General features: G+C 49.1%; 9 protein-coding genes across 9 annotated transcripts; 4 read left to right on the top strand and 5 right to left on the bottom strand.

Moving 5' to 3' along the window:
- Positions 1–537: 537 nt before the first annotated feature.
- N7525_006271 (uncharacterized protein) lies at positions 538–1897 on the top strand (the record flags this gene model as incomplete). Its single annotated transcript, XM_002569216.2, has 2 exons — positions 538–540; positions 593–1897. 2 exons carry the CDS (start codon positions 538–540, stop codon positions 1895–1897), a joined length of 1308 nt encoding a protein of 435 aa, XP_002569262.2.
- Positions 1898–3024: 1127 nt separating this feature from the next.
- N7525_006270 (phosphotransferase family protein) lies at positions 3025–4581 on the top strand (the record flags this gene model as incomplete). The annotated part of the gene is made up of 1 exon (XM_002569217.2): positions 3025–4581. One exon carries the CDS (start codon positions 3025–3027, stop codon positions 4579–4581), a length of 1557 nt encoding a protein of 518 aa, XP_002569263.2.
- A 361-nt stretch (positions 4582–4942) lies between these two features.
- N7525_006269 (40S ribosomal protein eS25) lies at positions 4943–5687 on the top strand. Its single transcript, XM_002569218.2, has 4 exons — positions 4943–4995; positions 5063–5117; positions 5256–5465; positions 5525–5687. Exons 1-4 carry the CDS (start codon positions 4993–4995, stop codon positions 5545–5547), a joined length of 291 nt encoding a protein of 96 aa, XP_002569264.2. The 5' UTR covers positions 4943–4992; the 3' UTR covers positions 5548–5687.
- A 147-nt stretch (positions 5688–5834) lies between these two features.
- N7525_006268 (putative heme/steroid binding domain protein) lies at positions 5835–6672 on the bottom strand (the record flags this gene model as incomplete). Its single annotated transcript, XM_061213664.1, has 2 exons — positions 5835–6329; positions 6415–6672. The coding sequence occupies 2 exons, from the start codon at positions 6670–6672 to the stop codon at positions 5835–5837; spliced, it is 753 nt and encodes a 250-aa protein (XP_061068095.1).
- Positions 6673–6993: 321 nt separating this feature from the next.
- N7525_006267 (GTR/RAG family Ras-related GTP-binding protein) lies at positions 6994–8352 on the bottom strand (the record flags this gene model as incomplete). The annotated part of the gene is made up of 4 exons (XM_002569220.2): positions 6994–7162; positions 7216–7899; positions 7957–8058; positions 8111–8352. The coding sequence occupies 4 exons, from the start codon at positions 8350–8352 to the stop codon at positions 6994–6996; spliced, it is 1197 nt and encodes a 398-aa protein (XP_002569266.1).
- Positions 8353–9735: 1383 nt separating this feature from the next.
- Positions 9736–11684, bottom strand: N7525_006266 (uncharacterized protein; the record flags this gene model as incomplete). The annotated part of the gene is made up of 5 exons (XM_061213663.1): positions 9736–10513; positions 10562–11011; positions 11071–11364; positions 11423–11511; positions 11577–11684. The coding sequence occupies 5 exons, from the start codon at positions 11682–11684 to the stop codon at positions 9736–9738; spliced, it is 1719 nt and encodes a 572-aa protein (XP_061068094.1).
- A 234-nt stretch (positions 11685–11918) lies between these two features.
- On the bottom strand, positions 11919–12212 carry N7525_006265 (uncharacterized protein; the record flags this gene model as incomplete). The annotated part of the gene is made up of 2 exons (XM_061213662.1): positions 11919–12103; positions 12167–12212. 2 exons carry the CDS (start codon positions 12210–12212, stop codon positions 11919–11921), a joined length of 231 nt encoding a protein of 76 aa, XP_061068093.1.
- A 248-nt stretch (positions 12213–12460) lies between these two features.
- Positions 12461–13441, top strand: N7525_006264 (putative short chain dehydrogenase/reductase; the record flags this gene model as incomplete). Its single annotated transcript, XM_002569222.2, has 1 exon — positions 12461–13441. One exon carries the CDS (start codon positions 12461–12463, stop codon positions 13439–13441), a length of 981 nt encoding a protein of 326 aa, XP_002569268.2.
- A 129-nt stretch (positions 13442–13570) lies between these two features.
- Positions 13571–15488, bottom strand: N7525_006263 (putative acid phosphatase; the record flags this gene model as incomplete). The annotated part of the gene is made up of 6 exons (XM_061213661.1): positions 13571–14484; positions 14543–14877; positions 14937–15064; positions 15244–15278; positions 15332–15344; positions 15399–15488. The coding sequence occupies 6 exons, from the start codon at positions 15486–15488 to the stop codon at positions 13571–13573; spliced, it is 1515 nt and encodes a 504-aa protein (XP_061068092.1).
- Positions 15489–15823: the final 335 nt, after the last annotated feature.

Raw genomic sequence — 15823 nt, 5'->3', positions numbered from 1 at the left:
GTTGCCATTGGGACATTTGGGACTCGCGGGTTGTTGTTGTTTCGCTCTTGCGTTAGCCCTGCAACGTGATAGGCACGTATGCAAAAGGACAGGGATGATGCTCATAAGAAATCTCAAGATAACCGCCAGGGTAATACAGCACAAGCTCCGTTTATTAGAAATGAGAACGGTAAATAGATTAAATCTAGGCTTACACCAATCAAAGGCACGACTAATATTCATGGCTGGCGGCAAGACAGTGGTTGCATGCCTAGTGGTTTCAACCAGAGTACTCCGTACATGCGCCCGAATTAGATTGAGTGGCTCAAAGTACATTTTCACTATAGAAGTTATATGACTGGATGAAACACACTTGATCCTTTAGTCGCGCGGCTTCGTTAGTTCGGGCTAAAAATACATCGGGGAACCTTATGTAAGACCCCGCCAGCTCCACCTGTGTACTTATCAGGTTTAACGAGTCTCCCTGTTTGTCTGCTTCCTCAGGTTAACCAGTCTCCCTGTTCGTCTGCTTCCTCAGATTTCCATATCCTGTTAGACATGGTAAGATGCAAGCTGAAATTTTGAAAAATTATTATACTCACAGTTTTTCCAGGCCAAGCCGACATTAGAAGGTCTCCCAACGGAGCTGCTCATTCTCATCTTGCTGGAAATACCCGATCTGGCTTCCCTCAAGTCTATCGTGCTTTCATCGCCAATATTTCATCAGGCCTACCTTCCTGTGCGACAGGAAGCTCTCTGTGGCATTGTCAAGAATCAATGGGGAGTGCTTCTAGCTGATGCAATTACTGCTACACGGTCTCGTGGTCTCCTCTTCAGTACTCACAAACACGAAGCAATTGCGCTGTTAGACACCTGGCGCCGCAAAGAAGAAATCAGGGACCTTGCATTGGGCTCATCCATTCCAATAGACGAGCCCAACAGCCTGGAAGAGATATTCCACCTACTCTATCTTTATAAGGTGTTCCGTTTTTTTCTGGACGATTATGCGAAGAACGCGCCGCGGCCCCCATGGATGGAAAAGGAGGAATGGGAAACCTCAGTTATTCCCATTAAGTTGTCTCAAACTGAAAAGCACCGGTTGCTCAGAGCTTTGTGTCGACTCCAAACCTACCAGCATGTCTTTGGATTCCCTGAACGCCCGAACATGGACACTTGGATCGATAACAATTGGGACACAAAGCAGAAATCTAGCTCTTCTATGCCTCCCAATGAAGAGGCATATCGCGTGTTCTTTGGTCCGATGCCTCCTTGGGAATACCACGAAATGGGGTGTGTATGGACATACTTCAAGACGTTGTTCGAACCTATTTACAAGGAAATGACTGCCGGCCTGCATGACCTTGTAGAGAAGCACAAGAGCAAAGATGATCCTCTCTATGAATTTTTCGAATTTCTACCGGAAGAGGTTATGCCTCCCTGGGGTAATTTACAGTCTCTCCATGATCTTGAAGATCTTCCGTATCGGTCAAAGTCACTTGCTACAATGGGACCAGACTTTGTCTACCGCCTTCTTCATGGGACACCAGTGATTCGGCGCGATATGGTGATGCTCAATGCATTGCTTAGCGAATTGGGCAATTTCCCTCCTGTATGGCTAGAGGAGGAGCAGAAGCTTCCTTTTCTTTATCCTGCAGATCGGCATGCAGTTCGAGATTATGAGCAGTTTTGGTCGACATTGCCGTCTATCGAGCAGCCTAATCTTGGGTGGAAAAAATTGTATTTGCTGTCTACGCCTCACTCACTGGTAGAAACACTTGAAGATGTGGTTGATATGCAAGGTGAAGATGGAGGTATATGGTGCTGGGGAGCAGCTATATTTGATGATGAAAGATTGACTACATGGAAAGCACCTTTATCGGAGTATCATTCAGGTCAATTCCCTGTAATTCCAGTTTAGCTCGTTCCGCGGCTGAATCTTATGCTTCCGACAAGTCTGAACTATTGGTGGTCTTTTCTTTCTTGTTATCTTCTTAACTACTTGCTCGGGGTTTTTTCTAGTATGTGCTTGTTGAGCAGGACCGGATGCTATCGGCTGGGAACGATTGGTGTGAAAATGCGTGGTTCACTTGCCTCGCCTGGAATGGCGTCGAATGTCACACGTCCTGGCGTCGTTCCATTATTCGAAGGTTATATTTGGATCTCCCTTTCTGTATATACCTCAGCCTCAGGGCCGCCAAGCCATCTCGACCATTGACCCTCTAAGGAAATGCAATTAATACAAAGTTGAAGAAGAGTCCTAGCGTGTGTTTTCCACCTTGAAAAGAAAGTTGATCTTAGTAAATATCGTACTTTGAACTGGGATAGCATTCATGTGTTCCATGGCGGCTTAGCTGTATCTAGGATTTCTTTGTTCATGTCTGCTTATCCTTACGGACTGCTACTCTAGCTTTTTCGCTCTTTGTCTTTTGATATATTGATCATAGATCATAGTATGTGATTTTATAATTACCATCAAGTTCGTTAAGACTTTTGACGGGGACAAGCCTTGTATAGCTTGGAAGGGTTTGGATACGGCTCCTCTGTCGACTCTTCTAGAGTCCTTGATACTTTCCACTCCTTAGGCGTGTATCCACCCAAGATTGAGTACAAAGAATTGATGGAAAGCAATCCGAGTTAAAGAAACACCTCCCTAATCAAAATGGTTCCATTCGTAAATAGCGGGCTTTCACACTATTCTTTTTGTCAACGGAGCAATCCCCAGTCTATTAATGGAACACATTCATTGGAGATAGAAGAACGCCAATTTCTTTGAAAAACCCCCTTGACATTCAATGATTGTTTCTACGCGAATGGCATGTGGCATGGGCATGGGCATAGGCATAGGCATAGGCATAAAAACAATATTTAGGGAGGGAAATATCCCATACAATGCCTGACTTCGGCATCTTCCACATCGTTCGACTTCGACTTGGAACACACTCTCACAATCCATCCTACCAGTTCGAAATAAGCTTACTCTTTTATGCTGCGGCCATCATCTACATCTACCTATAATTCCTCTGTTAGCCTCCAACACCGGTCATTATGGGGAATCTTTCGCAGTCTCTTTCTGAGCACCTCCGGGGAATCGCTGGCGGAATAGTTTTATTCCCATTATCAATCGTGAATTGTCTCATGCGACGTGGAACTGAGGATTCTGACGACGAAGACGACGATGAGTCGGATTCCATCGATATTGACCCATTCGAAGCAGTATTGGAAAGGGTGCAAGTGAAGCATATCGGTAGATACGTCGCAGCAACTCGAGCGAAGAAGCACCCAAGCGGCAAGAAAATCCCCGTCGTTGAGGTTGGAACTCCTGTTCCCGTTTGGGAGTATCTTTGCTATAGGGTGAAGTTTGCCGACGGGGTTAGCTGGATGCTCAAAGTCCCAGCTATCGGAACCCCTGATCAATTCGACGAAGATGATGCCGAGGCCCTTCGCTCGGAAGCGTTGACAATGATGATGTTACGGCGCGAGACGACCATCCCAATTCCCGAAGTCTTTTCATACAACAATACATGCAAAAACAAGCTCAAAGTTCCCTTCATTCTCATGGAATTCATCGATGCTCGGCCTTTGGATGAAGTTTGGCATGATCGGGAATCTCCGAAAGAGGTTGTACAGGCTCGGCGCACACGCTGTTTGCAGGATATTGCTGCGGCGTATCTCCAGCTTGGAAAATACACATTCAACAAATGTGCGCCCCTGAAATTTGACGATCAAGATTGCCTTACCGGTGTTGTACCCGTGGAAAACGACCCATTCTCTGGCTTCAGAGAGGTTTGCACTTCTCGTCTTGACCGGTGGGGGCAAGAGGAGTCTGAGTCCGAAAAGGGATTGCTGAAGCTTCTTCGGATGTTCGTCGACTGGACTCCGGAATCAAGTGACGGAAAATCATTCGTTTTATGTCATCCAAACCCCAATATCTTCAACTTCCTTGTTGCAGAGGACGGTTCTGTGCGGGCAATCCTCGATTGGCACGGCGCGCACGCCAACCCGCCGAGTATAGGGAATGAGCAGTATCCACTGTGGCTGATGCGCGACTGGGATCCGACCGTATATATGTGGAGCGAAGATATGGAACGGAGAGAACATGACGAGGATTATATGTGTGAAGACTCGCCGGACACGCTGGAGTTCTATCGAAATGTCTACGCGCAATGTATCGCAAATCTACGACCAGAAAGCGAGAATGCCAAACTGACCCGAAATTCCCCTCTCTTTCAACACTTGATGACGGCAACGAGCCATACGCTGTTTAGTTTAGGCCAAGCGGGAAAGATCTTTGACGAAGTTGTGAAGCGAGTGGAGAAGCATGTGGATGATAACAGCTGTCCTGCCTCAGTCGACTCGCCCAACGAAAATGAAAAAGACAACAAAAAAGATAGTTCTTCCAAAGAGGATGCGTCATGCGATCACAACTCACCGGACGAGACTGAGGACCATGTCGAACATGGTAGTATCGAAGCGGACAGGGATGAAGATGAAGACGAACATTTTGACATGGATGAGTTTATCAAGTCTCTGGGCAGAGACGGTCTGAGTGAGCATCGAAAAAAGCTTTTCAAGGCGGGCTTTGAGGCTTTATTTATTAGTTAACGAGATTTGTGTTGTTCGGTGTAAGGGGTGATGCACGATGACTTCAAAGTCTGAAGTTGTCAGGCATTATTGAAGTTGGAGAATAAACAAGTACAGGTATTAGAAAAACATAGAAAAACATAGTTTTCGTTGATTCCTTTGATCCCAGACGCTTTTTTCACATCTCTAGGAGCACCACAAAAGGATATCCCGTTGGTCGTAAAATATAAAAGACACCTCAGGCGTCAACCCTCCGGGATGATGTCAGCTATATTATATAATCAAACACACCAGCCCTGGAGCCAATGACAACATGCAGACTAACCGATCAAGGGCTTAGGGCTCACCTCAGTCACGCCCCACTCCCTTTTCGCACTTGAGCGGCTTCTGGACGTCGCCCTCTTCCTTTGAACATCCACCTCATCCGACAAAATGGTGAGTTCCCAAGCACCCTAATATACAACCCGGAAGACACCAATACTAATCGAAATGTGACGAACAGGCGCCCGCAGCAACCGGAGGCAAGAAGCAAAAGAAGAAGTGGTCCAAGGGCAAGGGTACGCAATCACCAACCATGCGATCGTGACGATTTCCGTCGAGTTCTCTCCCATAAGGCACGAAAGAAATCGTTGGACGAGCTGGACATACGCAATATCCGAGAAGCAACATTTACTGACATGTCTTTCGCCCTACAGTCAAGGACAAGGCCCAGCACGCCGTCGTTCTCGACAAGGCCACCAACGACAAGCTCCAGAAGGATGTCCAGTCCTACCGTCTGATCACTGTCGCCACCCTTGTCGATCGTCTTAAGATCAACGGCAGCCTTGCCCGCCAGGCTCTCAACGACCTTGAGGCTAACGGCCAGATCAAGAAGGTCGTCGGTCACTCCAGCCTGAGCATCTACAGTGCGTTGCTCTCCAATATCCTCCCGCGAATTCTCAATACTGATAACCTCTCTCAATAGCCCGTGCCGTCACCGCCGAGTAAACTTCTCGTCTCTCGTCTTTTCTCGCGGTTTTCTTTTCCTTGCTACGAATGATATCATTTACCATGGGAAGCCCGGCTGGGCATGATGCATAGTGGATTAACGTCGACTCTTGAAGAGTGTGGAACATTCGCACTCCTGGTAGTGCGAACTGAATCAAAAAATCTACAAAACTTCATGAAAAAGGACATACGTCATATTCCGTAGACTTATCTCGACCTCTACCACCTACCATTTACACTACCAACACCGCGAAAAGGAAGAAAAAGAAAAGAAACACAACGTAGTCCTACGACTTTTCCATGATCGCACTCCTCTTCGGTCGCTGCTTCTGCGCACTCTCACAAAGCGGCCACGGCTCTCCATGCACACCTCCATCTTCAATCACCCTCCCAGCCTCGAAATATTTTGCATGATTCGCAAAGAACCCAGTCCACCTCTTCACAGTCTCCTCAACCCGCGCCCTGGCAGCCCGTAACTCCTTCTCGCGACGGATTTTCCTCTGCGCAGACGTCACGCCCTCATCCTCGACATCCTCAACGGGCAGGAACATAATCTCGACACCGCGCAAGTCGTTCGTAAGATCCTCCTTAAAGCAGCCCGTGACGAAAGCGCGCGTTGCGTCCCGCCCCGCGAAGAAGTTGTAGCTCCCGCCCGGTCCGTAGATCATACGGTTTGCCGACACATCGAAGATGGTCCCGTTCACCGCAACGTAGAGGGGGAGGTTGGTGTCTGTGCCATTGTAGAGGGATAGTTGGCTCGGTGTCAGGGTAACTGGGCCTTGCTTTATTTTTGAAATGCAGGTGTTAGCTTGAATCGTTCCTTGACTTTTTCTTTTTTTGTAAACTCGAGCGCTGGGTTTGGCATACCACCCACTGCTTCACCACCGGCCATCTTGTATACCATGGTCTGTACCCCCACAGAACGGACTCGGAGGAGGTCATGTAATAGGAGAGACCGCCGCACGCTAGGAGTAGGGTGACAATCACCCGGATTATGTCCAGTAGGCTTATGCCGTGATCTTGGTCGGTTTCATCATTGATGGTGTGCTGTCTGGGGTTTGACTCTTTGTCGGGCCCATTGCTGGACTTTGACGTGGCTGTTGGTCGCTGGCGGAGTTCTGACATCTCACTCGAATTTTGAGGCAATTGAGTTGTAAGATCAGACGATGACTATTTAAATTGTTGTCATTGGAGTTGCACAGGTGCCCAGGTGGAGGACTTGGCTGACAAAACCCCAAGGCCGGGCCCCGAGTGGACTTTCCAAGGTTGACTTGTGCACAACTTCGCATTCATAAGACCTGAGCTGGATTTTCTATTCAACTTCTTTCTTTCTCCAAGTTGCATTTGCTAAAGATGCAAGCGGCTTGAATTCACAGTGGGAAAAGACACCCTGCTCTTTGGTTCTAACGTGTTCTAACGTCAAATTTGTCTCGATTTTAATTTCTATCATTTCTTTGCGGTTGCAGATTCCCCTCCTTGGGCCCCGGATCCTTCTTCCCAACTGCGCGAGAACACTTCATTCAGGGCGTCTTGGAAAGTACGGCAGTTCATGTCAATCAGACCTCGCTTGTCCTTGGCTTCGGGGTTGCGAATCACCGAGACTAGACAGAGGTACCTGGGGAATAAAGTCAACATAGATAATAAAACCACACTTGCTGGGAGACTTACTTGTTCATCTCCATCAAATGAATCATGGTCTGATCATGCAGCACCACGTGGCTTTCCGCTTCTTGGATCTGGTCGCCCAATCGCTTGCGAACTGGATGGTCCCATGAGTACAACTCGGAGATATCGACAATCACATCGATATAATCAGAGCACATCTCGTAGCAAGCCATGTCAACGGGTCGGGTGTCGGAGGCGATATAAATTTTACTGAGAACATCGAAGAGGTATGTCTTTTCAAACCCACAGTTGTTGGCGAGGGTGTTGATGAGGTTCTCAAGTGTAGATAGGTTGGGGATCAGCTTCTGGATCACTTTGCTGAAGGCTTCAAAGACGGAGTAATCATAGATGGAAGTCAGATAGTAGTGCACGGGCGCATTCTCATATCCAGCGTCACTGAGCTCGTCGGAGATGCGCTGCACAATGTCCTGGAACGTGTCGGTGCGGTACTCATCTGACAGTCCGTCGACTTTGTGAATGAAGACTTCGATGTTTATACCGGGATAGAACTGCTGGACAGTCAATATGGTGCGGTTGAGCCGCGCCACCGAGTCCAGGTAGTCGTCCTGCGCGTCGATCACCCAAACCAGGGCTCCCAGACTGCCGAATATGTCCTCAAGATCGAAGGCAGACTCAAAGTACTCAAGCTGACCTGGGAAATCCCAGACTTGGAAGTCCATAAAAGAGCTGCAAGCTCCAGGTCAGCGGAAAGCGCATTAGGTACATTCTTTCTTTGGGGCTTACTGGATCGAGTCCTTCTGAATCCGGGTCGTGGACTCCAAAAAGAGTGTCTCATTTGGTGGCATCTTATGGAATACCACACTAGCAATGGACGACTTACCACTCCTAGTACATGGTTAATATCTCTGTTGTGCGAGATCTGGCAGCGAAAACTTGCCGGCGGAGTCCCATTAGAAGAAGACGAGGTTTAACATCAGGACCTTTGGTGTTGGGCACAGAGGCCGATTTGGCCTGGGTAGGCGCAGCCACTTGACTGTTTCCCTGTAAATTATCCAGAAGGCTTAGCTCGGCTTCAGTCTTATGGAATGGAATTTCACGCCGTCGCTTCCAAAAGTTGAACTCGCGTCCTATAAAAGGAGCACGAGGCCAGCTCACGTGGGCTAACGGTGAGTCGGACATTTAATCAAACAAGCGGTGTATGCATTTTGGGGAGAATTGGTGAATCAAGAGACAGGCTATGGTTATTAGGATGAAGGATTCATGAGGTAGGGGCAGGGTGGAATAAATCAACGCATCACATGTCGGGGGCGAAAAAAAAAGAGGGCGTTGGGCAGTCAGCGAACCCAACCAGGTAGAATAATAAGGAAAGGCCCGAGGCTGAAGACGGAGACCCGTGGATTCAAGATGGCACTGTCTTGCAACGGCCCGTTCTGACAGCAACCGTGACAGACGCCCCAAAATTGGAAATCCATGTTCAGTCCATCCCAGAGCACATTTGCTTCCAAGAAAGGTCTCCGGGGCTACTTCCATCCCCTGGGAAATAGCAAAAAGGATCCGGAACCAAGCAGATGTCTCACAACGGCCCGTGCATGGATGCAGCGGGACGCGGTAACTAACCGAGCTTCGCCGAATGTCCCGGCCGTGATTTGAGGTATTTATAGGGAGGATTGTTTGGTGGGATGTATTTTGAGCGAAAAAGAGTTTCTTACCTCCATTGAACGGGCAGACATCTAGATATAGAATGTTAGAATCCGAGGTATGCATAGAGAACGGACTGGGTGTACTTGCTGCGCAATTTAATTTGTATTAGACGGGGATAGTCAGACCAATGCAAAAGTCAGGATGCTCCTTTGATCACGAAGAATATGGTGAAAGGAACTGGTCGAGCTCAATTTAACGGCAAACACCGACTGTTGACATCTGCATGTGCTAATCTCGCCTAGGACGAATGCCGGAAGAATCCCAGTTTATGTCTGGGATGGTGGTACAGGGTCGGATATCTGCAGTCAGACCTGTATCATTGTCTGAATGTTGAGAGTTTCAATTCGCAGCGGAATAGGGTTGGTCGGGGTGATCGTTGAGTAACCGTTGTGCCGTTCGAATGCGGGGGTTGGAGTAGCTCGGGAGCTACGAAGCGAAGCGAAGGGTGATCGGGCACTGATATCCAGGGCGCACAATAGCGCAGTAAGTAAGCTGGGAAAGTTGGTCTCAAAGATGTAAGAATTTCTGTGATTTGAAGGGATACTTGTCAAGAAATTGTGCTAAGGAGGAGAGGATGGGGGAAGAGGAAGAGCAGAAAGGCGGAGCCGTTATCTTCGAGCTCCTATCTTATCGGCTCTAATCGGTGACAGACCGCCTTTTGTATTCTGCCACTCTATTACCGCCTATTCCAGGGCCATCACACACCTCCTTAACACCTCTTATTTCCTTTATGATGCTTGACCAAGGGCAGAAGAGATGGCCCAATGGATGATTGTAACATTTTGTAATTGCTGTTCTATTATTGAGCATATGGATGGAATTGGAAAGGAATAACTTTTTTGATCATTAACCTCTACAAGTTCATACAGCAACCATCCGGTGGCTGTGTCCATGAGCATGTTTATGCCCATGCTGATGACCCAGATAATCGCTGATCCGATGCTTCCCCTGCTCCTGGGGCTCTTCCTCCTCTTCCTCTTCCTCGTCCTCAAGTGCAGGCCACTCTTCCCAACCATCTTCCCACATCTTTGCTATCTTATCCGTCTTCTCCTCTCTGCTCATTTTCTTGTTCTTCATCACCTTCTCCCACTTCTTCATGTCCGTATCGTCTAGAAGACACTCATCCAGCAAAGTAATGATCTTGGCACTGTCAATACCTTCCCCGATAAACACTATTTCCTGGCGACGATCACCCCAGGGACCTTTGAAATCATTTTGGATGGATTCCCGCACATCCTTGTCTTCTGGCCAGTTCTCATCGGGGACTTCAGCAAACCAAGGCCCACCGCATCCGACTGTCATCATACCACCTGCTTGACTCCATTCTCCAAATTGCCAGGGCCTGGTTGTGAGCCAGAAGAAGCCCTTGGAGCGGAGAACTGGACCGAAAGCCGGGTTGGTACGTTTGTTCTTCAGAATGTCTGCTGGGTCAGGCTGGTCGAAGTCTTCCACCGACTCGGAATCGGAGTCTGTGTCCATTGCGTCTTGTTCCTCTCCTTCCTCTCCTTCCTCGTCGCCTTCTTCTTCTTCTTCGACTTCGTTGTTCTGAAGAATGATGAATTTGTCGTGAAGAAGCCCGAAGAGGCGGCGCGGATGGAAGGGTCGCCGGGCAGTGTAAACGAAGTTGTTGATACCATACCTGCAATGGTGAGCAAATTGTCCATAAATGAATTGTCGGCAAACTTACTCCAAGGTCTCTGGTTTCGGTGCCATCCGTTCACCGTTGCCTGTCGTCTGTAGTGTCATCTCGTGCAGACTCTGCAGCCACCCAGGGCCAGAGGCAGCACGGACAAAATCAAATTTGTTCGTGTTGATGATTTCCCGAACATCTATTTGAGAGTAATTTGACTCGAGTATCTTTGCGGCTGGGTTCAGCAGCTTCAGCAAACTCATGACCTTATCGCGTGTTGCTTGATCAACCGTCTCGATCTTATTGAGAATCAACACATCGGCGAACTCAATCTGATCCACCATGAGATCAGATATTGTGCGCTCATCCTCGGGGATGATCTCTTCTCTCCCATAGCGGTCGGAGAGGAACTCTGCTGTATCGAAGCTGGAAAGCAAGTTGAAGGCATCAATGACGGTAACAGTAGTGTCTAGCCTAGCCATTGTGTGCAAGCCACCTAGATCCACGCTATTTCAAGACATGTCAGCAAGGCTACAGTAAGGGGAGTTGTGGTGACGGAACAATACATTTCGTTCAGGATCTTCTTTGCATCGGCATCATCATTGGCAATCTGATCTTCAGCTTCCAGCATAGCCGAACTGAACTCAGCCGTGAAAGTTTCAGCCACTTGCATGGGCTCGCTTATACCAGTCGATTCAATGACGACGTAGTCCACCTCATTCCGCTTGGTCAGAGCTGCCAGTTCAGACAGCAAGTCTCCACGCAGAGTGCAGCAGATGCATCCGTTTTGAAGTCGAATGAGCTTCTCGGTGGTCTGGGAGACTTTGTGGTTTTGGATGAGGGTTGCGTCGATGTTCAGCCTAATGGAACGAAGCAGTTAGCTTACGGTCTATACCCTCCGTTCAATGTGGAACTCACTGGCTCATATCATTGACAATGACGGCAATCCGTAACCCATGGTCAGGGGACTTAAGGATGTGTTTGAGGAGTGTTGTCTTGCCGCTTCCCTGTACACGGGTGTTAGTGTCTATGGAGATGACCCAACGTTGATACAATTGATCCCATCTCATACCAGGAAACCAGAAAGCAAGGTGACAGGCATCTGCCGTGTCTTGGGCTTTTGCTCTGTAGGGGCTGGGACATTGTAGGAGACTGTGTCTCTTCCAGAATCGATGACCATAGTGAAGAGTAACTTTTGTGCTTAGGTATACAACCTAAGAAGAAAGAAAAAAGAGAAAGAGAAGAGAAGGAAGGAGCTGAATCCCTGGCAATTCTAGGATATTACATTATATAGCATCTTCTCCAGGGCTCTCCCAGGGCGTCTCCAAGTTCCTCACGCTCTAATGCTGTTGCATCCCTGATGTGGTACAAGTGTCAATACAGAACCTCCAAGGTTGAAAGTATACCAGTGGAGCTATAGCTGAACCAATGAAGTGTATGATTTCAAATGGCGATGATAATTGCTGTGTTCTAAATGGCCAGCATGAATCGTCCGCAAGGTACCTGGCTGGCGCCGTGGACTTTCACGGTCCTCATTTAACGACATCGGTTTTTGAAAGACAGTATTAAGGCATTTGTGATTGGTCTTTGATTTTCGGACTGGATGCTCATTTCCGGGGAATCGTCAATGGTGTATGTATAGGGTTAGACCACTGGATAGACCTAAGATGGGATAAATGACATATTTGGATCTCTTAATATCCCACATGAAGGGACATTGACAAGATAAAGCTTCAACTATTTCATCCAAGATGATTTTCAATACTAATTTCTTCAGTTATGACATTCTCTGATAATAGTCTTCCATCTTCTCTAATCAACATCGGTGCTCGGCTCAATACGCGGGCCGATAACAGCCAAATCGCCGATCCGAGAGGAATGCGGAGGTGACCTCAAAGGAACCTATAAAAGGGTGTTTTGAACTGACAGGATAGGAACAACATCATCTCCATCAAAATGACCGATCTGGGAACGTTCACCAAACCCCTAGCCTACCTCGGCCTCGTCACCCTGGGGAAAGCCGCGTTGTCCCTAACCCGTCAAGCAACAAACTTCCTCCTCCCCAGTACACTCTGCAAGCGCTACAACCCCACCAAAACAAACTGGGCCCTCGTCACCGGCGCAACAGACGGCATAGGTTTCGGCTTCAGTCAGGAGCTCTGCGCGCGCGGTTTCAACGTCATCCTACATGGTCGGAACGCTGAGAAACTCGGGCGTCGGCGTCGAGAACTGCAGGCCCTGTTCCCCGCTGTCTCTGTCCACATACTTGTGCGCGATGCGCAGAATGTGACTGCGGATATCGACGACGTTAATGCCGAAGTCCGCGATATAATTCGTCGCAATAATAGGACGATCGGTTCCCAGGGTGATCCCGGCAGGTTGACTGTCCTTATTAATAATGTCGGTGGTGAGACGAGGCCTTCTACGCTCCTAAAGGAGTATACTTTTGAGGATGTGCAGGCGACCATTTCACGGAATGCCACATTTGCCATTCAGATTACCCGTGTACTGGCCGGACAGCTGGAAGAGAATGCGCCTGGTCTGGTGATGAATGTCTCTTCTATTGCGGCGTTCGGATTGCCGTATATCAGTATTTATAGCTCAACCAAGGGATTTGTGGATTCCTTTACGAAGTCGCTGCGCGCGGAGTTTGCCGCTGAAGGGAAGAAGATCGAGGTTATGGGCCTTCGAGTCGCCGAGGTCAGGACTGCTGGGTATGATGTGGAGAGTAACTTGTTTGTTCCTGAGGCGAGAGTGCTGGCTTCTGCTGGCTTGAATCGGGTTGGGTGTGGTCAGGAAATCGTGTGGGCTTATTTCTGGCATTGGTTGCAGGGCTTGTCCTTTGAATATCTACCGCGCTGGATGCTGATGAAGGTTGCTGCGATGAAGCTGAAGGCAATCAGATCAGATCAAGAGGCTAAGGCGAAGAACAGCTGAGATGGCTGCTGATGTTTTGTGACTTTGGCTTTCTACTTTTCACCCGTCGTAAATACATTGCACAGTGGATTAAGATACACGAGAAACAAAAATATCTCCAAGACAACAGCATTACAGTCTATAGAATATCTAGAAGCCAGCCGGGGCCTTCTCGCGATTGTCTGGGCCGTGGAGCCCTGCGCCAAGATTCGCTGTGCACTCGCCTTGCCAGTCCTTTGGCGTAAACTTATCAACAATCTCCTTGAAGGCGTTCAAGGTGCAGAATGTCTCGTCGCCAGGCAGGTGGTTCTCAGGCTTAGCAGCACAGCCGGGGATACGGATGGGTTGGTCATTGTAGCGAATACGGACATAGTGCTTCTGAAACGCCTCGCGAGCGCCTTCGGGGAAAGATTCCAGAGGCGTGCGTGCAGTATCGGAGGTGGTGGGTTGCTTCGATGCGGACTTACCGAAGAGGCGGGAAAGGACACCAGGCTTCTTGGCTGCGACGGATGGGTCGGAGAACTCCTCGAGCACGACGCCAGCGTTGGGATCGGAGCGGGGCGCTTGGGAGAAGAGCTCAACTGCAATAGAGGAAGTAAACGGAGGCCATGACTGGTCCTGGAAACCACCAACACTGGACAGGATGGCTGCCAGTGTGGTGTCGTGACAGCCGCTCATAGCAAACTTGATAGCCTTGCCAGTCTCCGGGTTGCCTGATCCGGACGCAGCGGTCTCACTGCGCCAGCCACCCTCCACGGCGGTGCTGACCATGCGGTCAACCACATCACCCATGAGAGCACCAATGCCTAGCTTACGGTACTCGCTACTCTCGCCGTAGCCAGCAAACCACTCCTCGACCGCAATTCGGTCAATAACAGCACGGCCCTTCTTGTCATAGAATTCGGATGGGAGCTTAGTGGCTGGGCCATGGGCATCGGTTGCGTTGATCGTGTCCATGATTCCAGAAAGACGAGGGTGGGAATCGACAGCAACCTTGGGCGATTCCTCGGGCATGTACTTTGACCAGAGGCTGTTCAAGTACGCCATTTGTTCAGAGTCGTTCCCTGCATTCAAATCATTAGCCGTGACGCTTATCTTCATGTCCCACTGATAAGCCCATACATCGTGCAGCGGCGCGGTCGGCAAAAAGCCGGGACAGTTGTCGGAACCGTCTACAATTTCCCTCGTTAGGGAATAGAGTCTCCTCATTGACCTGGCGGGCCACAATCACCGGCGGTGGGAAGTCAAGTGTGCGCGCACTAGCCGGGTACATGCCCCAAAATGCCTCCTGGAGCGACTCGAGAGCGCGGGGGATCGATGTAGCTCGCAGATACATATCCTCGGAATCGCTCTTGATCTGTGGCATGAACCCGAGCTGGTCAACGTATAGGTGGCGCAGCCGTTGTCCGAGCGCATAGGTCGTCTCACGGCCCTTGTCTGTGAGCTCACCGTGCAAGCTTCATATGGAATTATTTAGCTTTTCTCCACGTACATCACAGCTCCGTAGTGAACTTACCACATCGCTTCGACTGGTCCTCCTGGTCCTGTTGTGATCACCGCCTGGTCATTACTGCCGAATGATTCCATTTTCCGGCGCCATTGGAACCCGTTCCATTCCGAGAGGTCTTTGCTACTCGAGGCCATCTGCACCATGCGTCTTGCGACATTGCAGTATGGCCAGTCTTATCAGGTCAGCATATACTCGGGCGATACCGGTATTAGGGAATTGGCCATACATGGACTCAAGCCTGTCTTTGGGAAGTGTTAGCGGAGACCGTCGGAGAGCGGATTTGGGACATTGGGGGTAGTCAATTGCGACATACATTTGAGAACCGGGATGAGACCGGTGTGCGTTCACCTAGCATCAGTTAGAAATGCTCTCAGGGGCAGCATCGTAAATGGATCTCTCACCATGACGAAGGAACTGTAGCGGTTAGTCATGTTGCGTCTTCGTCGATGTGGGGACCAAACCACTTACCACTTGCACCAGCTGCAGCTTCAGAGCTGGCGGGTACAGGCAAGCGAGCTCTTCCTGGGTATAGGGCTCACGGGGAATGAGGGTGGTCATCTCGAATTGGCAGAGAGATATCCAGGAAGCTATAAGATGGAATTGAGTCAAAGGAGATAAACCCCCATGGGGGCGGTGAGGGGATGAGTTGTTGGGGTAGAGCGGCTATACCGATAAGCCATTTACGTTGACGTCCAATTAGATACTCTCTGTAACTACCATTTGCCTAAGTATGTAAGTAGTTTAGGATGAACGTGAAGATTTATTCTCTTTATATACACCGGTATCTAAAATAACAAGGGGAAAGCTGGTAATAGCTGGGAAACCTCCAAGAATCCAGCGGATATACGGTCTCCACACCTCGGCAAGTTCGCCGAAGCGTACTAGCCCTCAGA

Source organism: Penicillium rubens, assembly GCF_028828025.1.
Source record: "Penicillium rubens strain IBT 27055 chromosome Unknown utg000003l_segment0_segment0, whole genome shotgun sequence".
In the NCBI taxonomy this organism is placed as follows: domain Eukaryota; kingdom Fungi; phylum Ascomycota; class Eurotiomycetes; order Eurotiales; family Aspergillaceae; genus Penicillium; species Penicillium rubens.
The sequence above is the reverse complement of the archived record's forward strand: the minus strand, read 5'-3'. Positions and strand labels throughout refer to the sequence as shown.